General features: G+C 44.2%; 2 protein-coding genes across 9 annotated transcripts in view; one reads left to right on the forward strand and one right to left on the reverse strand.

Annotated features, from left to right (window-relative positions):
- Positions 1–23507, reverse strand: part of LOC127058035 (F-actin-capping protein subunit alpha-2-like) — a 348126-nt gene that overhangs the window by 151849 nt on the left and 172770 nt on the right. The window lies entirely within an intron of this gene.
- The window catches only part of CHD2 (chromodomain helicase DNA binding protein 2), an 88425-nt gene that overhangs the window by 6839 nt on the left and 58079 nt on the right, over positions 1–23507 (forward strand). For 4 of the 8 annotated variants that reach the window (XM_050967381.1, XM_050967384.1, XM_050967382.1 and 1 more), the window contains 2 exons: positions 10262–10493; positions 15264–15350. The exons of 1 other annotated variant lie outside the window; for it this stretch is intronic. In XM_050967381.1, the coding sequence (XP_050823338.1) occupies positions 10262–10493; positions 15264–15350 (319 nt within the window). Of the gene's footprint in view, positions 1–10261; positions 10494–15261; positions 15351–16404; positions 16528–23507 lie in introns of those variants that run through there. 3 more of the 8 variants (XM_050967388.1, XM_050967386.1, XM_050967385.1) reach the window with 3 other exon arrangements.

Here is a 23507-nt window from a genome sequence, read left to right on the forward strand (position 1 = left end):
GATATTGAGTTGATTTTTTTTTTTGGGGGGGGTAATATTGGCAAAGTGTCAATTAACAAGGGTATGTCTACACTTAAACTGCTCTAGCACTACAGCTGCACCACTGTAGTGCTTCAGTGTAGATGCAGAAGGGATTCTACCATTGGTGTAGGTTGTCTACCTCCCTGAGAGGTGGTGCCTGGGCTGATGGAAGAATTCTTCCATTAATTTAGCACTGTCTGTATCTCTCAAAAGTGGATTTTTCACACCCCTGAGAGAGGTAGCCAATGGAAGTGCCCAGTGTAGACCAGCCCTTAGAAACTGAATCATCAATCCCCTGAGCAATGTCATTCTACCCCCTCCCCCCCACTTCCTTCAGTGCCTCTCACCTCTATTATATAGCGGCCGTTTGAAGAAATGACAGGATACCTATTTATTTAGCCATCTGCCTCTGAGATAGTTAAGTGTGAAGTGTTTTGCTAAGTATTGGGTACTTTACAGCAGTGATTTTGAACAATTCATTGCTTGCTATTCCCCAACCCTGCCTCACCCAGAACCAATTCTGTATGTGACAGTGGAAAGATTCTGCCAGCTGTTTACTGCTCTAAAATATTTGTGAAGCTGTAAGTGTTTAGGCTTCCATGTGTTCCTTTTTTTTTTTTCATTTTTAGGCATAGAAATATCAACATAATTCCTTCTATTTTAATATGTTGTAAAAACTAATACTGGAGTTTGTAGGAACAGTTGGATGCTTTTTGTTCTGTGAGGGAGTCCCACCTCTTAACTGTGAATCTGCCACCTTTTCAGATCTCCTTTCATCATTACTGTATTTGGAGAGGTATGGCTGTCACACGATGTCTGCAGGGGATGCACGTGAATAGATTATTGTCCGAACTCCTCCAGCCAAAACTGCCTTTAAAGATCACTTGTGATAGAATTGTACAGCAGACCCCCAGTGTCTGTGGTAAACCCATGTCTTCTGGGTTTTGCACTGGACACACAAATGTAACTGGCTGAAGTTTTAAACAATGAAGGGGGAAAGCCTAAATCCAAATTTTGCTAATTCTTTTAGGGCCTGTTTCTTTAATATAAGACTTGTCAGGGTTTCGTGCACAATATAAAAAAAAAGTCTCTTTCTAGCACATACTAAAATCAATTAGCCATTTTGAGCGAAACGCCCATTGCTGGGCATATTTCCCCTAAAGCATTTGCACATTCACTACAGCTCTGTGTGGCTGACTACATACAGTCCCTTTTGAACTGGCCATTGTGCTTCATGCTGACTGTGCTGACATGGATAAACAAACCTGCTAAAGTGGCAGTTAAAATGACTGAGTGATGTATGAAATAGCTTCTGTCCTGCAGTCTCTTTCCTAAAGGGAACTGTGTTATCTAATCCAAGTATCAGAGGGCTAGCTGTGTTAGTGTGTATCCACAAAAACAACGAAGAGTCTGGTGGCACCTTAAAGACTAAGATTTATTTGGGCATAAGCTTTTGTGGGTAAAAACCCACTTCTTCAGATGCCACCAGACTCCTTGTTTTTATCTAATCCCAAGGGTCCAGATAGGCAAAAAGACAGGCTACTAGATATTGTCTCATCTCCCATTATGCACTGGTATTATAACAGAGGCTTTCCCCTGGCCCTACCCCCGCTGTTCCCCCTCCCCTGCAGCCTCAGCTCACTGTGCTTGCTGCTGGCACAAAGCTCGGGGCGGCGAGCTTCTGGTGCAGCAATGCTTCAGAGCCTGGCCTGACCCGGTGCTCTGTGCTGTGCAGTGCGTGGCTGGCTCCAGCTGGGTGGCGCAGCTGCAGCGCTGCTAGCCACCATTGCTCTAAGCAGCGTGGCAAGGGAGCGGGGAATGGGGGTGTTGGATAGAGGGCAGGGGAGTTCGGGGTGGTGGTCAGGGGGCAGGGTTGTGGATAGGGGTCAGGTGTGGTCAAAAAGTCTGCCCACACCTGTATTATAAGGTTCTAAACAGTAGGTGCTGCATGAGTGGGAACAGAGAGGCAGTCACAACTGAGTTATATGCTGTTCTTGGTGAACATTAAACACATTAGTACTTTCAGACCCCACCACATCCTTGGGGAAGGGGAGATCCGTCTCTCAGACCCCTGAAGTCTACCATTTCACTCAGAGTGAACTGGGAAGAGTCTGTCTTTGGAGTTTCTCAGGGCTAGTCTGTGCTACCACTTAAGTTGATGTACCTTACATTACTCAGGGGTGTGTGAAAGCCCCCCACCCCCTCCCCGAGTGACGCAAGTTACAGCGTCCTAAAAGCAGGCCACACTGGTGCTGTGTCGGTGGGAGACACGCTCTCGCTGACATTACTTCGCCTCTGTGAGAAGCAGAAGCTATTATGCTGACAGGAGAGCGCTCTCCCAGAGAGATCTGCTGCAACTTACAGTATGGTATGCAACTTATGGTTCCAGTTTTGATGAAGGCAAAGCTGTTTATCAGACAGTTAGTGTCAAATAATGAAGAGATTGGGCAGAAACAGTGTGACGGTACCTCAAATGCTGCTTTTTAGTGTGATCATTTTCCCTTCAGTCTGTAAATCAGAGGTGGGTGAACTACAGCCTGTGGGACCCTAGTGCTTGGCCCCTGAGCTCCTAGCCCCTCCCCCTGCTGTTCCTCCTCCCCCACAGCCTCAGCTTACTGTGCTGCTGGTGCAGTGCTCTGTGCGGCTGGGCAGTGCAGCTGCCGAGTTGCTGTCTGTCCTGATGCTCTGGGTGGTGCAGCTGTAGCGCCGCCACCGGTGCTCCAGGCAGCATAGTAAAGGGGGGGGCAGGAAGTGAGGGGGGAGGGTTTGGATAGAGGGCAGTGGAGTTCGGAGTGGTGGTCAGGAGCCAGGGGTATGGATAGGGGGCGGTGATCTCGAGGGAGCAGTCACGAAGGAGATGGGGGTTGGATGGAGCGGTGGGGGGGGGGGAAGTCGGGGTCAGGGGTGGTTGGATGGGGTAGGGGTCTGGGGGGGCAGTCAGGAAGGAGAGGTTGGATGACATGGCGGGGGGGCAGTTGAGCGGGGGGACTGGGTGTAGTCAGGGGACAGGGAGCAGGGGGAGGTTGGGGCAGGAGTCCTGGGGGGGGGGCTGTCAGGGAGCGAGAAGCGGGGGGGTCAGATAGGGGGTGGGGGCCAGAGCATGCCTGACTGTTTGGGGAGGCACAGCTTCCCCTAACTGGCTCTTCATACAATTTTGGAACCCCAATGTGGCCCTCAGGCCAAAAAGTTTGCCGGCCCCTACTCTAAATCTATGCCTATAATGGTGAAAAAGACAATACATCTTTATAAAGGAAGATGAAAAATAAACATCGCAAACCTAAAGTCAATTAGCAGCTCTTAAAATAGGACTCTGCTCTGAAAAGGGACTAAAAATTATGTGGATTTTCATGTTGGTGTCTCAATAATCCCTATAGCAAATATGTTCCATTTTCCAAGATAATGAATACACTTTTGAAATGTAAGCCCTGCAAAGTTAAGATGGTTTTCCTTCTAATATGTCATCATAAGTAATAAAGTTACTGCAAGTCAGATTAGGTATTCAGTGACACATGGGTGACTGTTTGAAATTTCATAAGCAATTCTCTTCATACTTCAGAAGAAATATGCAGCTCACTCCCTTCTGGGAAATTGTTCTGCCGTGTGACATGAGTAAGAAGCAGTAAAAATAGACCATATGATTCAGAAGGGCACAAAAGGAGCAGATTTGTGCAAGAAGGTGCCATTTATGAGGTCATTTTTCAGAGTAGAGTCCTGCTTTAACTTTGTCTAATATGAATAAGACCTGGTCAGAGGCAGCGAGTTTGAATGAAAATTCTACATTGTATCAAAATGCTCTTCAGAACTACTCATACAAACCCTACTTTTGCTGTGCCTTTAAGGACAGCAGTTCAGAATCTGTTTCTGTTGTGGGTGAGAGACTTCCTTTGTAATAAAGCTCTTTTTCATGGGCACGCTGCTCATTTTTATTAGTGCATCTTTACTAGATAAGCAGCATCTCCTGTTTTCCCTATCTTTTGGCCTCTACACAACTCTACAAGTGCACCTCACTTTGTAACCTGCAACACCCCCTGCTATTCCAGTCCTGAACAGAATGCTAGTTTTGCTATACTATGTAAATGTAGGTGTAGTGTATATAATAGATTTATAAAATCGGTCAGTCCAGGATATCCCAACATACTTTACAAAGCAGAGAACTTTAGAGAGAGGTATGCAAATATGAACCATTTATTTAGCTCAGTAAGTGCTTGTTCTGGAGCCTTAGGTGTTAAACCTATCTTGGAGAGAGGGAGACAGTGTTGGCCAAAAGATGGTGCTTTCACTTAATGCTTCACAAAAAATCTCTTGAAAGCTCAGCTTTTCTGTGAACATCGATCTCCAGCTAGCCTTGAAACTGGAACAAGGATGGTGACAGCTAGGATGCCAGTTGTGAGCATATAGTTCTTTAATAATTAGTTATATTCTAGTAGCACCACAAAGACCCTATTGCTGGGTGATATACAAACAAAATAAAAAACATAGGCAGTAATTTACAGTCTCATCAGTACTGGACATTAGAGCTGGTACTAAAAGTCTATTGTTGTTTGCTTAACATGTTCTGCTATAACCTGCTATTTTTAGATGCTTATAAATTTGCCAAACTTTAACAATTCTGTTAGAAATTTTCAATACTTCCTCTCTTTCACGCTGTATTTCTTCTGAAAGTTTCAGCAAAAATGGTTTAGCTTTTACTGAAAATGAAGTTGGGCAAAATAGGTTTTCGGGGTTTTTTTAAATACATTTTTCTTGAAAGGGTGTTGGACCCTCCATCTTGTGGAGCAGGAGCTGGATATTTGGAGAGGGCAAACTGGGGTGCCTTTTGTTGTGCTCATGAACATCATCCACATTTTCTCAAGTTAGCCTCTGGAAATCACATTTTGTACGTGCTCTGTAGAGGCTTGCTCCTAAAAATCTCTGAAGACTCCATTTACACCAAGCATGCTTGAGCTCCCTCCTCCTCTTCTCTTTCCCCCTGTCCCTCTCTTTCCCCCAGCTTCATCTGTACCAAACATGCTCATAGGTGCAAAGCTAGAGCAAAAGATGAAATGCAGGCCCTCACATAGTGAAGAGGAAGAGCTGAAGCATTCCTTTCTTTTGGTGTGTACTTCACAACCCATGTTATTGAGCAAGGCCTCACACCCTTGCCTTAGGAGGCAGGCAAGTATCATTTACCTTATTTTACAGATCACGTACCTCAGAGTTTGCATAAGGTCAGGTCAGGCTGGGAATAAAACCTTCTCTAATTGGGGTAGTTCCAAGTCTCATCCACTTTCTCAAGCTGCCTTTCATGCTCCATGTATCCCAGGAATATGCTTAGTTGTGCTGTCTGTAACCACTAGACCACATTCCTCTCCAGAATCAGGAATAGAATCCAGGAATCCTGATATTCAACGTTTTGCTACTGTCTACCAAATAGTTGTGTAAGCCACTGGAAAAATGTGTGCTGCTACATCTGGTGAATGGTGCATGGTCAGGATAATAGCTTGTTGCTGCTGCATGTTACACCATTAGCTCAAATGAAGAGGTGTGAAGTGTGGTTTGGGGTTTAAACACTACTGATGTGGGTGAACAATATGATTTTATATGATCAATCTTATCACTTTGCCTTTTATAAAACCTAGGAAATGACACACAAACTGTTTCAAAGAAACAAACAAACAAAAACCAAGGCAAAGAGCTAAAGTCAACCACTCAAAAGTTAGGAGATGCTAGAACTAAGGTTGCAGAGGGAGCTTTAATTTGACTTCTTTGTGTATATGCTGGAAAGTAAGCTGCCTTCTTCAAGTGCTGTCCCTGTCTCTACTTCAAGTGTCTGTGCATTTTTGCATTCTTGTGGGGTTTTTTGGGGGGAGGAAGAGGCCTCAGTTTCAGATTTTGCCCCAGACTCCCCAAAAACCTCTCTGTGGCCCTCTGAAAACATATTACTCAGTTTCACTCTCTAGTTTCATCATGCAAAGAAATTTGGGGTGCAGTTTATCTATATCTATATATTAAAAAAAAAAACACTACAAAATTGTGTTGTATTGCCCAGCTGTAAAATGGTAGAGCAGTCGTCATGACACCCTAGCCCTTCTACAATTTTCTTGCAGATTTGTGAAGATGCATTGTTGCGAAAAGGTGACTCAGTAAGGTCCTATTGTTGCTGTTAAACTAGTTCTTTCTTAAGCATAGGATTATTTCCTTTATTCTTCAGCAGTGGGTCAGTTTTTCCCAGATCAGAAATATTTGCCTCATGAGTAAAGAGTTACAGTCTGGAGTACATTGTGGAAACGTGGAATCATCTTTTCTGAGTCTTGGTGGATCTAGATTTGTAGATACACTCCCCATAAAGGGGCCAGCCCAGCTCACACTTAGAGTTTGTCCTTTGACTTCAGTGGATGTTGGGTTGGGCCCAAAGTGATTTTCAGATATATTCTTCCCCATAGTGTAATTGAAAGTTGCCTTACTCTGATGCCCATTTTTAGTGTCCAAAAAGGATTCTCTCTCGGACTTCAATCTCTTAATTCTGTACAGCTCTAAAGATTAACAAGCACATACTTGCATCTGATGAAGTGGGTTATAGCCCACGAAAGCTTATGTCCAAATAAATTTGTTAGTCTGTAAGGTGCCACAAGGACGACTCGTTGTTTTTGCTGATACAGACTAACACGGCTTCCCCTCTGATTCCAAACACATACTTACTCTTTGCCTATTGGCTGAAGTATATTTGCTTCCGGATATTGTCGGAGATGGTTAGAATGAACTTTTCTTTCTAATACTTTAAATTTATTTATTTAATTAAAATATGAAAGTAAAGGTGGTTCTTGACAAGCATGTGCCCTTTGTTTCACTAACAGGTTTCAGAGGGTTTTAAAAAGGTAATTGCTTGCCACAATCTTAGAAAATGAAGAAATATGACATACTTAGCTGCAGTATTTTTAGCAAGTGTATATTCATGTACATACACATCTGCAAACATGTATGGCTGATTCCTCTCTCTAAAGAAGTGACAGTTTTGAGATTTCACTATTCTTAATCCTTATTTGCATTATGGGTATTACCCACACTGTGGTAGATGTGGTCTCCGCCCCGGAAGAGGTCAGAACTGACAAACAAAGGGCTGCAGGGAGGAATAACAGGTATTCTTAAATAAATATCAATTATGCCACCTGGACCTCAACCCAGCCATTATTGTTGTTTAACTTCTTGTAGCCAGTGCTAGTAGAGCTGTTTGAAAATGTGACACCCTCCCTCCTCCCAATTTTAATTTTCAGTGGAATACAAAAGTACTTTGGCCAAACATTGAAATATTTCAATTTGGAAATGCTGCCACTTCACCTTCTGGGGGTTGTAGTTCGGGCCTGCAAGCTACCATTCTCCTCTCTAGACTGCACTCCCAGGTTGGACTCCTTTTCCCATAATTCACCCCATAGTCCCCTCTTAGAGAGGGGAAGCGGGTCACCATGGGAGTCCGTTGCCAGGGTGCATTTATGGGAGATGCAGGCCAGCTGAGGAGCCTGGCTAATAGAGAATGAGGACATGAAGCAACTGAATTACAGCTCCACGAGGAGGCACCTTGTCAGTATGTCCAAATGGAAATATTTCAGTTTTTGAGTGTTTGAATTTTTGGCTAAAAATTGAAAATTTCCACAGAAAGCAGGTTCTTTTCTTGAAAAATGTTGTCTTACTGAAAACTCAATTTCTCCACAAAAAACAGTTCCAGCAGAAAATATTCAACCAGCCCTAATTGCTAGTAAATGGGTCTAGAGTGGGCTAGCTTCAAGTGAAAGAGGAGAGGGGGTGGCATTAGGAATGAATTCAGTGAGGACATGCCAAGAGAAGTGGACAGATGGGGCAGGGAGCGGGGCAGAAGGGTTACGGCAGGGGGGCGATGTGCAAAGAGCTGAGCCAATAAATAAGCAAGGGCAAAGATGGGGAGAGCCTGGAAGGTGGTGAGGACAAGAAACTTGAACTTGAGGTGATGACAAAATGTAAGGATTTAAGGTGATGTGACATATTTTGAGTACAGGCACATAAAATGATCTTAGCAAGACCTGTGTTTTGTGTGGACTAGAAGTGGCGGCACAAGCAGCGGGGGTGTTGGAGAGAAAAATGACGAAGTCTTGTTTTTCCAGTTCTCCTAGGACAGAGCGGGGAAAAGGGGTTAACAGCTTCTGAATTTCATATTCCTCCCACTTTTAAAGCCAAACTGAAGTAGGTAAAACAGATTTTAATGAGCTCATCTTTAAACATTACTTAGAAGTTGTTCATTTGTCTTCTCCAGGTTTTGAAATCTTCCCTTGTAGCTAATTTTTTTTCTTTTGATTTCAAATTCTTCCATTTTGAGACACAAAACAAACCAGAAATCACAAGAGCAGGGACAAACCATAAGATGGTGGAAGAGCAGTGTTCTAAAATGGTGACTGGAAGTCTGGCTGAGTGCCCAGCAGCACTGGAGGAATTTCTGGAGCAGTTTTTCATGCAGTGTTTCACTGCTGCCCTCTGCCAGCTCTTTGAGAAAATGCAGTTCTGTTCTCCAGTCGTGATTTGCTGCACTTAGGCAATTGACTGGGATGTATTTATTCACGGCTGGCTGCGGATATAGTCTTTGTGGGTAGAAGACCTATATTTTACAGGAAGGAGATTTAGTTTTTACAAGGCCTCATAAAATAATTCCTTTTAAAAATAGGACCCTTTTTATTTCCATATTTGAATCTTTTCTATTTATATGTGGCAAGATTTATGAATTTTATTGTATTGTGTCTATTGAGAGCTACAGTGCAAAAGTACATTGGTTTTATGTAATTTTATCATTGTATTATATAATGATATTCTTGCTTCTGCCTTTTTTAAATGTACTGATACTGCAGAAATTAATCAATCTGGACAAAAACTAGATGCATTTTGTTCTTTTATCATTTTATAAAAGGGGACAAATTAAAAACTACATTTCCCTCTTGGAACTGTGCCGACTCTTTTCTTCCAGTATTCTAGGCTGTTTACAAACAACGAACAAAAAGATCGTGTCTGTCCCATAGAGTTTGTAGTCTTATTTTCACAACTTTCTTTTTAGTTTGTTGTAGGGCCGGATGTGATGCCAGGATTTGACTTTAGCTGCTCTTCTTCCCTCTCTGTCATGTGCATAATCTGCTGCGCTGTAATGAATTTTTCTTCCTCGTTGGTTGGATTGCAAGTGGGTTGAGGTTTGAGAGGCTGGGGAAATGGAAAATGAAACAAAAATATAATGCCTGCTACTAGCTCTAGGAGAGATGGGCACTGCCATGTGAGGCCTCTGGTGGCAATATGTGAATTATTGGATTTTTAATACAGCATGACCTCTGTTCTCTCCCTTTGGATACCCCTGGCACTACAAATCATATATGAATGAAATGTGTGAAAACACTTGGTATCTGTAGTTAAACTCACATACCTGATGAAAAGCCGTTTTGAACCTAAGAAAATCAGATGCTCCCACTTAGAGCAGACACGGATTGTCTCTTGCTGTTTGATTTGATTAAAAACAATAAAAAGACATCTGTTCTACACTCCCTAACGTTTTTAATAACACAATAAGTGAAATCCCAGCAGCAGTAATGTAACCATTTCAGCAACTCAGCCAGCCAACCACATATAAAAATGCCTTTCCAACACTCCACTGTTGAACTTGCTTTTTCTGGGGCGTATCTTATTATTACCACTGAAGCATCTGGTACAGGTCCCTCTCTGAGGTGGAATACTAGACCAGGTGGAGTACTGGTCCGATCTGGTATGGTCCTAATTTGGCTGCTAAATTGGAAAGGGATGGAGTTCTATACCAAAGCTCTTGCTCACACTCATTTTTAATCTGGTGGTGTGAGCCATGGAGACTACATATCCCAGCATGCCATGCTCCATCTTGCTCTGAGCAGAGCAAGTCCTTACAATGAGAGTGGGCTTCCCAGAGGCAGCCTTGATGCTGTTCTTTCTGCAGCCTATCCGTGGTGCTTTAGTTGACCAGAGGTGGGTACTGGATAGTGACATGAAGTCCATCTGCCTCCCTCATGTACCAAACGTATGTCCTCCACTGGGAGAGCAAGTGCATCTGGATGTGATTCTGATGTGGCAGTGCAGAATATTCTTGTTAGACATGGGAATTTACACTCCTAGTTAGGCATTTTAAAATGTGCCTAGTATTGTACCTTGGATACAGCTAAAGTTTTCTCAGAGGTTATTTCTTAGCCATTGTAGTGCAGTTAAAATTAATTCCTTCTTTCTCTACCATTAGTCACTCAGCATCTGAAGAGGCCTCTGGCTCCGACTCTGCAAGCCAATCTGAAAGCGAACAGGGGAGCGAACAGGGCAGTGAGCATGGCAGTGAGACAAACAGCAGCTCAGAGTCCTCCGAAAGCCAGTCTGAATCTGAAAGCGAGTCAACAGGTTCGAAATCCCAGCAGACCCCACCTGAAACCAAAGAAAAACCAGCCAGCAAGAAGGAAAGGATAGCAGATGTAAAAAAGGTATTGTCCCTGTCACTTCTTAACTAGCCATGTATATATAACCAGGCACTGTCAAACCCTTGCCCAGACTGAAGGACTAGAGAGCAGTACACTAGCAAAAGTGTTGTTGGCCTCCAGGCCACTTTGCCAGCCTTCTCTAAACCCTCCCAGAAAAAACTGCCTCCCTGATGCTGGCTTCCTTGGTTATCTTGTCAGTCACTCCATGTATATCTCGGCCAGCTTGTGTGACTATGTCACTGTGTGACAGCTTGAGATTTATGCTTTGGGGCTGGGATAGGCAGTGACAGGGCTGACTGACAAAATGAAGGAGGCAGACATGAACTGTCAGCAAAAAGGTTTCATTATTTCATCTGGCTTCCCCTCATGTAGGTAAAGTAGTAAAGCTTCCTAGTGGCATGTGCCCAAAGATGGGAACCTGTGTCCGGTATTCATGGGTGCCACGTTCCCCCTCAGCTCACTATTTTAATTCCATCATTGTGGGCCTAAAAGGAAGTGGATTTCCTGTTGCCTAATTCCTCTGGATCCGTAGTACTCAGCCTTTTCCGTATTGGGTATTCCTCCTTCCAGCTGATTCTTCTCAGGTGTAGCCCACGTCCTTCTCCCATTTAGCCATACAGGAAGGGCACGGGATGGCAACTCCCTGACCACCTGTTGGTGTACAAACCCTGGTGTTGTGCCCCCCTGGTTGAGAACTCATGATTGGACTAAGTTTTTTATCCTGACGTGGATTCAGCCAGGACTGTAAAACAGCAGATTTATCTGGGTTATCATTTTTTAAGAAATAATCTGATTTGCAGTCTCAGTAGTTAAAAGCAGTGGAGAGTGACCTGGGGAAAAAAAGGGAGGGTGTCCATTAGGGCAGGGGTTCTCAACCTTTTTATTTCTGAGGCTCCCTCAACATGCTATAAAAACTCCATGTTCCGCTTGTCCCATGACAACCGTTTTTCTGCATATAAAAGCCAGGACCAGCGTTAGGAGGTAGCAAGCAGGGCAACTGCCTGGGGCCCCATACCACAGGGGACCCTGTGAAGGTAAGTTGCGCAGGCTTCAGCTTCAGCCCAGGGTGGCAGGGCTCAGAGCCTCGGGCTTCCCAGCCCCATTCCTTGGGGCTTCGGCTTTCTGCCATGGGCCCCAGCAAGTCTAATGCTGGCACTGCTTGGCGGAACCCTGGAAACTTGCTTGTGGCCCCCCAGGGGGCCCCGTGCCCCACTAAGTTTAGGGTGTGGAAACCCAGCAAATGTAGCGGACTTACAGAAAAGAAGTCAGGTCAGCCTAACCAGTCTACATTTTGTGCTGTATGACTGTATTATTACTGCCATTTGTGGTTTGAAGGCCCAGATTGCGAAGTCCAAATATAACACATTCAAGTCAGTCAGTTCTTGGAGAAAGCTACTTGTTTGCTAGGTCTTCGGGAAGCACAGTGCCTGAAGCCTAAACGCTTCAAGTGCCTGTAGGGAGAGAAACAGTGCATTTTAATTGTTCACAATGGATGTTCCACCTCAGCTGCCTGAGAACCATTATGCTGTCTGCTCAGGTTTTAGTTCAGCCTCGCATGTTAAAGGTGTCAAGGATGGATGTATTTTTTAAAGCAGTAACAGTAACACAAAACTTAACTTTCTGTTTTATTGTTGTTTAGTGGGGGCCAAAGGAAGTTATCTCTCCTCCTTTATGGACTCTTAGCAGCACATCTTTAGAAGATGAACATTAAAACATATCTGAGAAAAAAGCCAGATCCATATACAGGATTCCAAATAACATAAACAAGACATGGAACAGACTGGGGCACTTTCAGATGAGGAAGCTGCCCATCTTCCTTAATTCCTGTAATAGTGGACATTTTGCTTCCTGCCTCTGCTGGGTGTAGCTGTTTGGGGCTATTGGAATAACGTCCGCTGGACTAACCAGTGCAATGAATTTTTATCATACTGAATTCACATTACAGCTATGACCAGCAAGACCTGAGTCAGAATTGGGCTGCATTGTGTTTGCGCTGTGCAAACAGATGGAGGAGTCGGTCCCTGCTCTAAAAACCTTACTATTTAAGAGAGAAGGAAATTTGAATGGGACTTTTTTCCTTCGTTTTTTTGGAAAGGATTGAACAGGCTTCTGATTGATTTCTGGGTACATGTGTGTCCAATAGGTATATTTTCTACAAGAAACCTCTCCTTTGTAGTGTTTCTTCATAATCACTTGTAAATGTAGCAGAACCCCAGTGCTGGTGACTGTCCTGCATTCATCGTACCTTCATTCCAGGTGTCACTTTTGTATTTGTTAGTGTGTTCAGGTGTCCTTCTCTTGCCAGTGCTTTTAAGGAGACTTGTGGGATGGAGGTGAATATCTTTAGAAGACCATAAAATGGGGATAAAGTCTAATCAGGCAATAAAGGGTTGACAAATTAGACTCAGCAGGAGTATGTAAACACAGGTGATGAGATTATTTACAAAATTACTAATTCTTGAGATTTGTCTCTGTCCATTCTGGCTTCAGGTGTCTCACCAACAGTGTTGCCGCTAATTTTTCCCACGCACGTGCGGACTGAATTTTATGTGCACCAATATGGAGGCAGGTTTGGGGCTGGGGGAGAGGCTCTCTCCTCGCCATGTCCCTGAGTGCCTGTGCGTTGCTTAATAGGCTGCTGCGTGGCCGCGCAGTTTAGAGGGAAAGTACTCACCAGTATTAGTGTCCCCTATGATCCACATATCTGTACATACACCTCTCCTCAGGTTGTAGTTCTTATCTCCTTTCTCCTCCTAAGGGCCTGGCCACACAAGTATAACAGACCATACTTTTGTAAGCGGTTTGCAAAACTCTTATTTGATGTGGTCACAGCAACATGGTTTCTGGAGCACTACCTGTACCAGTAACTGTGTGTAACCACTGCATAGGTGTCGACTTCTCCTCTACCTGGTGGGAGCTTGACTCCCCTCGCCCCGCCCCTGCACTGCTCTCGCCCCACCCCCATTCCACCCCTTCCCCAAAGTCCCTGCCCCACCCTGCCTTTTCCCACCCCACCACTGCCCTGCCTATTCTTTGCTTCCTCCCCTGAGCACAGCATGTCCCCGCTCCTTCTTCTCCCTCCTAGAAAGTCCTAAGCTCCGCCAAACAGCTGTTAGGTGGTGGGGAGGAGTGCGGGAGATGGGAAGCGCTGGGAGGGAGAGGAGCAGGGACGCAGCATGCTGGGGGGGTGGGGAGGGGAGAAGGAGGCAAGGAGGGGGAGCTTGGCTGCCGGTGTGTGCAGAGCACCCACTAATTTTTCCCCATGGGTGCTCCAGCCCCCACAGCACCCATGGAGTTGGTGCCTGTGAGCCACAGTGCATTCCAGGATGATGTGGGCAGATATGCCATCTGACTTTATAATGGATAGAGTACTTTGGAGGATATGTGCACAGACTAGCATCAGCAGTATATGCGTTATGGGACATCCTATGTCACAGAATGCTGAGAGGAGGGATTGGCCAAATAATTATGCAGGCATGGTAGGGGGAATCTATTTACATTGCAATAACCCAGTGTTTCAAACTGGTTACAGAAAGACAGTTTGGCAGCTTAGGGCCTCTGGCAAGAGCAATTCACCATGAACTGGTATAGTTAACCACATTATGTGTGATACCAGCCATGTCCAGAGCCAATGATGTTCCTAGCTGTTTACAAATTCAGTTAAATGCTATAGAGGAGGCTTCAGAGGCAGTCAGTACTCTATAAATGCTGTGATGAGCTGTCAGGATAATGAAGGTCACCTGCTTGCAGGCAATCAGAAGTCCAGCTGAATTCCATTAGCACAGACCTGCAAGAGTGGGTGGAATTCCTAGCACTACAAGAGTTCTTTTCCCTGGGCCCTGCAAGATCCAGTTAGCCTCTAGATTGGAATACAACCCTACACAGATCTACTAGGATAGCTGAGGTGACCCACATGTCGTTGAGCTGTTCAGTTAGCCCAGTGGGGTTTTCCCTAAGGGAGAACTGGGGGCAGGTGCTTCTGGTTAGAGAGATTTGTCCTCTTGAGCCTGTAGAGCAGTGGTCCCCAAATATTTTAGGGTCACATCCCCCTTTACTCCTGTTGGTGCCCCCTCCCTCCAGGAGGCCGAGACTAAGGCTGCAGCTGGGGTTGGGGGCAAGAATAGAGCTGCAGTCAGGGGCTGGGAGTCAAGGTCACGCCTGGGGCCAGAGCTGAAGCGGGGCTGGGTGGTGCTCCCTCCCCACCTCTCGTGGTGGCTGGTCCGGGCCCTGCTGCGTGCCCCTCCCTGCCCCCACAGTTTGGGGACCTCTGCTGTAGAGTTTCTTGCATGAGGAGAAGTACTGAGCATTGCCACAAGTCTAATGTAAATGGAGTGGGGAATTTAAAAAAGCTTTTAGTCTCTCTAGCTGAAATAAATAGCTCAGTTCATTCATATGAAAATGGAGAGTTGTTCCTTCGTTTCCTTTTTCGTATTCAACAGGGACACTTGGAGAGACTGGGTATTCAAATACCTGTCCTTCTACAGCATAAATAAACCTCTAAGATTTTTGTAGCTAGGGGGATGGACAACTCCATATAATAAATATAGTGGGAGACTGCTGATATAAAACATTGCTAGGCATATAGTCAAAAATGATCCATGATCCTTTCAGTCATGTTTCATAAGTTTCCATAACTTACCTAACCATCCCCACCCCCCAAAAGCCCCATACCGATGCCATACTGATTCATCAGAAGTTCACTCTTAAACTTCTCTAAAATGATAGCAATAATTGGGGTGAAGCAGGCCTGCTGATGGTCTGTTTATTTTGCAGATGTGGGAAGAATATCCTGATGTTTATGGGGTTAGGAGATCAAACCGAAGCAGACAAGAACCATCGCGATTTAATATAAAAGAAGAGGTAAGAAAAAAAAAAAAAAGGATGAGATGAGGGAATATTTAAAATAAAAAAAAAACCACAAAAGAACAGAGGCAGTTCTGATCTGTGTCACCTTTTAAACACTGAGTTCAAGGCAGATTTGTGGAAGCTGGATTTCGCAAATTAAGGTCCCAATCCTGCAGTCGGATCCACTTGGACAGATGCTTGTGGAGTCACTGGACTCTGCAATGTCATTAAGGGCTCCATGCATGGATCTGATTGCTGCAGTGGGGCCTAATGCAAGTGATGCTCTGTTGTAGAAACATGGATCAGAGAGAGGGAATCCATGTAAAAACCATAAAGGAAACTTCCCAGAAACACCTTACAACAATAAAACAGTCTTTGCTCTATGTCCTGGAGTGGATCGCAGTGATTAGTGTGTTTGTGTGTGTGAGTTCAGCTTTATGAACCATCACTTTTTTTTTTTTTGGTTAAGTATTGGGGAAAATCTTACATTTGAATGTAATGCGAGGGACAACAAAACATGAGTTTGTTAGCATCTGGCAGCCAGAACTTTAAATGATTCCAGCCATCAAAACATACTACAGAAATGGAGACATTAGCTGCTGTGCTTGTTTATGTCTGCACATCTGCAGATCTCCAAGGAGGCTAAGCATCCATCTCCCTGTTTTACAGATGGGGAAACTGAAACATAGAGAGGGTCAGGCTGAAATGTTCAAAGTAAGGGGGCCTAAAGTGAGGAGCCTGATTTCTTTTCAGAGGGGCAAGGCACCTGTAGCTCCCTTTAGAATCTTCTGAAATTCAGGCCACTGAAGGGATAGGTGCTTATATATGGGCTTAGACATCTAACAATTGGGTACCGAGGTTTTTTCACTATCCCACAGTGAGTCGGGAATAGAACCCAGATCTCCTGACCCCTAGTTCGGTGCTTTATCCACTGGATCATATGATCTTCACCATGCAACTAAACTCAGAAAATTCCAGACTGGTGTGCTGAATGCCCCAAATAGCAGCAGCAGCAGGTAAGGAGGGCATTTAGCACATAATTGACTTAGCTTTTGTTTTCCTTTTCAAGTTCCGCAAAGTCCAGACTCGCTGGCTGCCTCTCTGTGCGATGCCCCCAGCATGCACTATGCTGGTGATGTCACACCCATCACAGATCTCCGCTGCAGACCCGAGTGCCCTGTAGGGGGCTCAGGTAAGTCCCGTCCTTTTTTTGTTTTACAATATTACGTGGTTTTGCAAATGTTGTTTTCTTTTCCAATATCTTTAAGTCCTTACTATATAAGGTACAGTTTAAAAAAAAATATCCAAGATGTAAAAACTTTGCTATACCACACAATATTGTAAAAAACAAAAAAACCCAAAACCTTCAGTGCCTCCCCTCCCACAGCCCCCCCCCCCAAAAGAATCCCAATCAAATCCAAATCCATTACCTTCCCCTCATAGCAGGGCCAACTGGTTCCTATAGGGCGACTCCCATCTGCAGCAGAGTCTGATGGGTGTGACGTGGTCACTAGTGCAGCGTCGGGGCCTCACAATGAGGAGGAGATGGAAAGTCTTGATTTTGGAGACAAAAAGGTTAAGGGGGGATGGGGATGATAGTTTATTTGCGGCTTGATCCTGCATGGTGCTGAGCATCCTAGTCTCCCACTGAAGTCACTGGGAGCTCAGGGTGCTCTGCACATAGTGAGTGGTTGTTACCTTGTGGGGGTCAAGCCCATCATCAATGATGTGCTCTGCCTACTTGCTGTTTGGGGCTTCCAACACAATGTAAAGGAGCTTTTTGTCTGCCTTCTTTCCTAAAACGTTGGTGTGGCTCTAGTGAAAAGCATTGATCAGGCAGCATTACAGGCTCACATCCTTTCACCGCAGAACAAGAACAGCCCAGGCAGCAGCATTGCAAACTTCCCTATCTGTTTTCCTACGGGAAGACGTATCTGCTTGAGAGGGAAGTTCAGTATCTAGGGACCGTTCAGTCATACTGTGCTGAGACTGCCAGTTTGGGCAGGGTTGTTTTTGTGCTGATATCTATCCTCTGGGAACTGGACTGAGACCATCAAACGTGTGTCACATAAGTCACTAAGCAGCCATCGCAGATGGTAACACTGATCTGGGCTAGAAGATCAGGAAGTGAAAGACAAGATTTGTATGTTCGTTAAACATCCTTGCAGAGACTTTTAGTAAAACATCCAGGAACTAGAAACTTTTGAAACTGTGTGACAGTGTGCAGCAAGAACGGTGCTCACCCGTGTATTGTCTTGGTATTTAACAGAAACAACAGTAAGTCATGCTAGTGGGAAGTGAGAATTTCGCAGCGGTTGCCCTTTGAAAATATTCTAAGGCATTCAGTAAATCATTATGGACGAACAGACATAACTCTTTTGCGGTAAGAAGGTTGTCTCATGATTGGAATGGGTAGGAGCTTGCAAAGTTGGGCACTCTTAGCACCCGTATCATGCAGTAGAGAAATCGTGTTCCACCACACAACATACATTGATTTATTTTTTAAAAAATTCAAAAAATTGATTATTTTATTAATTCTGACTTATTTTAGTTTTTGAGATTCAGATACTCCCATTAATATCTAGTGGGATATTCAATCAAGTAGGAAAAAATTAACCTTTTCATCCATCTGGATTCCTCAGTGTTTTGAGAGCAGCATAACTGGATAGCCACAGCAAAGCTAGATGGTTTCAGAACCTGGGGCTGTAGGAAGCTTGAATGATGATCAGCTGTAGAGAGCATTGTTGCTGTTCATTATTTATTAAATTCTTACAGTGTGCTTGGGCCTGTACAAGACCCAAAATGAACAAACCCTTGTCTAGAAGAAATTACAATCTAAAGCATGATCTGCAGTAGTTACCTGATCTACGGTAGTGATTCTTAAAACTTTTTGATACTCTGAGGTGAGCCAAAGATACTCTCATGGGCCATGCCAGGCTGCTTGGTTCTAAGTATTTTATTCTGTGGGCTGTCAGGAAGGGCTCCATCGACCACAGATGGTCAACAAGACCATCTCTTCAGAGCTACTGATCTGTAATCCTCAGCAGGAGGACAGTAAAAATAGAATTTGGCTATATTTTGCCTAGTGTTGTTTATACAAACACTAGATCTCAAAATAGATTGAAGTTTTATAATACAGTTAGAGATGTAAATGTTAAATGCTAGCAGAGGGAGAGAAATTTACAAGTGCGTGAGATGGGAGAGTCAGTGAGGCAGAAGGAGGGAGGCTGTTCCATCTGGTAGGCGCAGCAGAGGAGAAGTCATTTACTGAAAAACAATAAATAATAAATTAAGGAAACGAGTCCAGGGCTAGATGAGCTAAGGGGCGCGGTGTGGAACTTGCGGCCCAGAGGGAGGGGATCTGAGTTGTTTTAAGCCATCGTTGTTATTAATTATTTGTATTATTGTAGTGCCTAGGAGCCCTCCTCATGTGCTAGGTGCTGTACAGACAGAGAACAAAAAGTCAGTCCCAGAGAGCTTATGATTGAATTCTGGGCTGTTCCAGTGGCTGAAGCAGCCCTTGGGGGCGCTGTCTGTTGTGGCAGCTGTGATGCCCAGACTCTCTGCAATTCTGCATGTGCAGCTCTGACTCTGACATGCTCACTACTCTGGTGGTCCTCGGAGGACAGCCTGTGTACAAACACATCACAAGTGCGGTTCCTGCCCCAAAGATCTTGCAGACCAACTATAAAACGAGAACAGGTTTATACGACAGATGAGGGATGATAAAAGAAGGTTTCTGCACTGGGGAAATTCTTCGTTAGCCAGAACTGGTGTTTTTAGAGTCCTCTTATGCAGCTCTTGTCCTGTGACCTGACCTAAAGAGGCCAGATTGGTGGTGAAAAATCTCACCCACGGTCTGAGAGTCTGGTTGGAGAGTTTTTGAACTGTCCCCTGAAGCAAATGGGGAGTTAGTGGAATTAGAAGGTGAGGGATGTGCTTATGCTTATATATATATATTTTTTGTATGTTTGAAAAGGGAGATAGCAACTATCTGCATGTACTTGAGTCTGTAAAGTTGGGGTCATTAGGCCGTAGACAAGAAAACAATTGCATATTTGAAAAGCATGACGAGGTATCTGAGGTGAAGCTAGAAGTTCATTTGTTCAAGACAGGAAGAAATGACAGATGAGCAGGGCTGACTATCATCTGTGCAAGAATGGTAACTAAGCTTTATAGGTAACAAAAAGATTACAGAGAAAGGGACTAGGTAGAGGAGAGGGCAGAGAATGGAGGCTTATAGAATTCTGAAGAGGAGCGATCTTTGCAGAGAGGAGGAGCCACTATTAGGCCTTGTCTAGACTGCCACTTTACGCGCTGAAACTTTCTCACTCAGAGTATGAAAAAACACCCCCGAGAGCTGCAAGTTTCAGCGCTGTAAAGTGGCAGCATAAACCGTGCACCAGCCCAGCACTGGGAGCTACTCTCCTCAGGGGGGTGGGTTTTTTTTGCTGCACTGGGAGAGCTCTTTCTCAGCGCTGGTATTGCGACTACACAGCCACGTTAAAGCGCTGCCCGGGGGCCACTTTAACTTTGGTTGTGAAGACACCCTTAGAAAGAGTGTGTGCAAAAAATGGTATTGTTCTCTTCCAAACTGGATCCTTTTCTAACCCAAATTCCTGTGGCTAGAGTTTGACAGAATAAACTCAGCCCATTTTATTCGTGTTTTATCAAAAGACAAAGCCAAAAAATATAGACGTGGTGAGGAAAGGGATAAAACTGTTGCTTGAAAAGGATCCCAAACCGGGGGTGGGGGGGGGGGTGGGGGAGTACGAATGCAGCATACTTTAAATAGTTGAGTGAGAAGGAAAAACAGCTAGTGAAGGGCAGGACTCTATCCTATAAATGTTTTAACCACGCTTTAATCTTGGCAAAATAATAGAGAAGAGAGATCCAGTAGTAGTTCATCCATCTTTCTGCAATGACAGGACTGAAATCCATGGTGGATTCTGCTTAAACTCTGTTGCCATGATATGGTGATATTGTGTTTATCAGCCTGGTTTACCAGATCGTTTTCGTTTTGTTTTTAATATTATGTTGTTTGTAGTCAGATGGCACAATGTACGGGCTCATAAATGCAAGTTCACTACAAAATATTGTCACAGATAAAACTGTCTCAGATCATAGGGCGGGTTTTTCAAACAGTTGGATGCAGTACAAATAAGAAAAAAAACCGATGAGAGGGAAAATGGAAAAAAGATTGAAGTAAACGAATAGGAAGAAATTGGAGCATTCCCCAGCATTCGTGAGCTGTCTCCTGAACGAACATTCCAGCTTATGCTGTTTCACTAAGTTCTTGTATTTGGGAGCTGTAAGCTGTGTTTGGTTGTTCCCTGCTGTCATGGTATAATTCCCCACTCTGAACCTTAGTGTCCAAAAGATGGGGTACCAGCATGAATTCCTCTAAGCTCAATTACCAGCTTAGTACTTGTAGCGCTGCCACCAACCAGGAATTCCAGAGCCTGGTACACTCTGTTTCCCCCAAAACCTTGCCCGGGGAACCCCAAGACCCAGTCCCTCTGGATCTTAACACAAGGAAAGTAAACCCTTTCCCTCACTGTTGCCTCTCCCAGGCTTCTCCTCCCTGGGTTACCCTGGAAGATTACTGTGATTCAAACTCCATGAATCTAAAAACAGAGAGGAAAATTCACCTTCCCCCTTCCTCCTTTCTCCCCCTCCCAGACTCTCCCTAAGAGAGAAAGTAATCCTAACACAGAGAGAAAATAACCTTTCTCTCCCCCTTCCCTCCTTTCTCCCCACCAATTCCCTGGTGAATCCAGACCCAGTCCCCTGGGATCTCACCAGAATAAAAAAACAATCAGGTTCTTAAACAAGAAACTTTTAATTAAAGAAAGAAAAACAGTAAAAATTATCTTTGTAAATTTAAAATGGAATAGGTACAGGGTCTTTCAGTTATAGACACTGGGAATACCCTCCCAGCCTAAGTATACAAGTACAAATTAAAATCCTTTCAGCAAAATACAAATTTGAACTCCTTCCAGCCAAATACACATTTGCAGATAAAGAAAACAAACATAAGCCTAACTCGCCTTATCACGTAGTACTTACTATTTTGAATCTATAAGAACCTGTATCAGGGAGATTGGAGAGAAACCTGGTTGCACATCTGGTCCCTCTGAGCCCCCAGAGTGAACAGCAACCAAAAACTAACAGCACACACACAAACTTCCCTCCCTCAAGATTTGAAAGTATCCTGTCCCCTGATTGGTCCTCTGGTCAGGTGACAGCCAGGCTCACTGAACTTGTTAAGCCTTTACAGGCAAAAGAAACATGAAGTACTTTGTTCTATTAACCCTTAACTATCTGCTTATGACACCTGCATTGTGACATTGGGCTGGATTAGGCACCTCCCAAGAGCTGTTGAGCACACTCAGGCCTGGTCTGCACTGCGGATGTGGGGGGGAATCTATCTAAGCTACGCAACTTCAGCTATGAGAATAGCATAGCTGAAGTCGACGTATTTTAGATTAAATTAAAATTATTTACTTTGCGTCTTGGCGGCGCTGGATCAACGGCCGCGGCTCCCCTGTCGACTTTGCTTCCACCTCTCGCACTGCTGGAGTTCAGCTGTGGACGGGAGAGCGATCAATTTATTGCATCTACACTACATGCGATAAATCGATCCCTGATAGATTGATTGCTGCCCTCCAATCCGAGGGTAATGTAGACGTACCCTCAGTTTCCACTAGGCTGCAGGTGCTCGCACCTCCCTGGAGGATTCAACACCTTGCGGCTTCCAGCCTGCACAGTATTAGCATTGCCTGATAGGCTCTCAGGTTGTGGTATGAGAAATAGTACACCAAATTGGGTATGCCTGAAATATTAATATCCCCTTATGCCTTCCCCACAACAAATAATGGAGGCCAAATCAGTGTTTCAGAGGGGAAAGTAGAGAAAATATCTCTGTATGCTGGGTGTTCTCTCCCAGGAGGTTTTAAAAAATTATTGCAGTGGAAGGCTTAATCCTCGAGAGCTCGTGGGTCTGATAAGGTATGGTATGGTTGGGTGGTGCAAATCAGAGTGCCAGCATATGAACAATGGACACCATCTTTGGGTGTATCCGCACTTCGAGCTGGAGGTGTAATTCCCAACTTGAGGAGACATACCTGCACTAGCTCTGCTCGAATTTGCATGCTTAACTGTGTTAATAGTGTTGCTGTGGTGGTGGGTGAGGCTAGCCACTCTGTCTGAGATGCTGGGCATGTTCTTGTGTTTAGTTCCTCTCACTCCCTGTGCTGCTGAGGCTATATTGTATCTATAGCATGCTAACTTGATCAAAGCTAATTATGGGTCTGTCTCCTGGAACTGGGTATTGCAGCCCCAGCTTGAAGAGCAGACGTGCCCTTTCTGAATGACAGACCAAAGCAATGATCAGTTTTGATATGTCTGTATGTTGCTGCAAATAGCAGTTTCCAGAGGAAGATTACAGATCGGCAAGATGCATAGAGCAAATAATCTGTGCATCTCTTTTTGTAATTCTAATCTGATTGAGGAATTTCTCATTGGATTCTGTCTCCGCCCCTCCCCCCCACTTCTATAGATGCGTTGTGTTTTATATGCATGTGTCAAGTGCACTAGAAGGGGCAGTTTGTTCGTGTGGGAGTGTCCTGTATCTGATAGCCTGCTTATATGACTGGACCATATTAAATAAAAATAGGGTTTGATGTGTGAATAAATTGTCTTTTTTTACATTACCTCTGAGTTAATGACACCTTGGTAAAGAAGTATTACAGCAGTAGTCAGAGAACACATCTTGAGCTAAGAGCTAATCAGGAGGAGTGACTTGATTTTAGGTTATTGGAGTGTGCGGATTAATAAGCATGAATGCTGCTCTTTCTCAATCATTCAGTCACTGTCTTGTTGAGGGAGTAGAGAACAATAAAGTACAAACACAATTCTAGCAGAGAGAATAACCTTTTTAAAGAAAGTTTTTTCGCTTTATTTTCTCCCATACAAGATTTTGTGGTTCTGTCTGGGAACTGGAAGACCAAGAACTTGATCATTTTAACTTAACTGTACTGTTTTTACATTCCTAAAATGTGTCCATCAGACACTTAGTTCACACTCATAATTTTAAATAACAAAACACTCAAGTTGTAATGATCAATGGCCTGCGCTGTGAATGGAACTAAACATAATTTTGCTAACCCT

Source organism: Gopherus flavomarginatus, chromosome 9 (genome assembly GCF_025201925.1).
Source record: "Gopherus flavomarginatus isolate rGopFla2 chromosome 9, rGopFla2.mat.asm, whole genome shotgun sequence".
NCBI lineage: Eukaryota > Metazoa > Chordata > Testudines > Testudinidae > Gopherus > Gopherus flavomarginatus.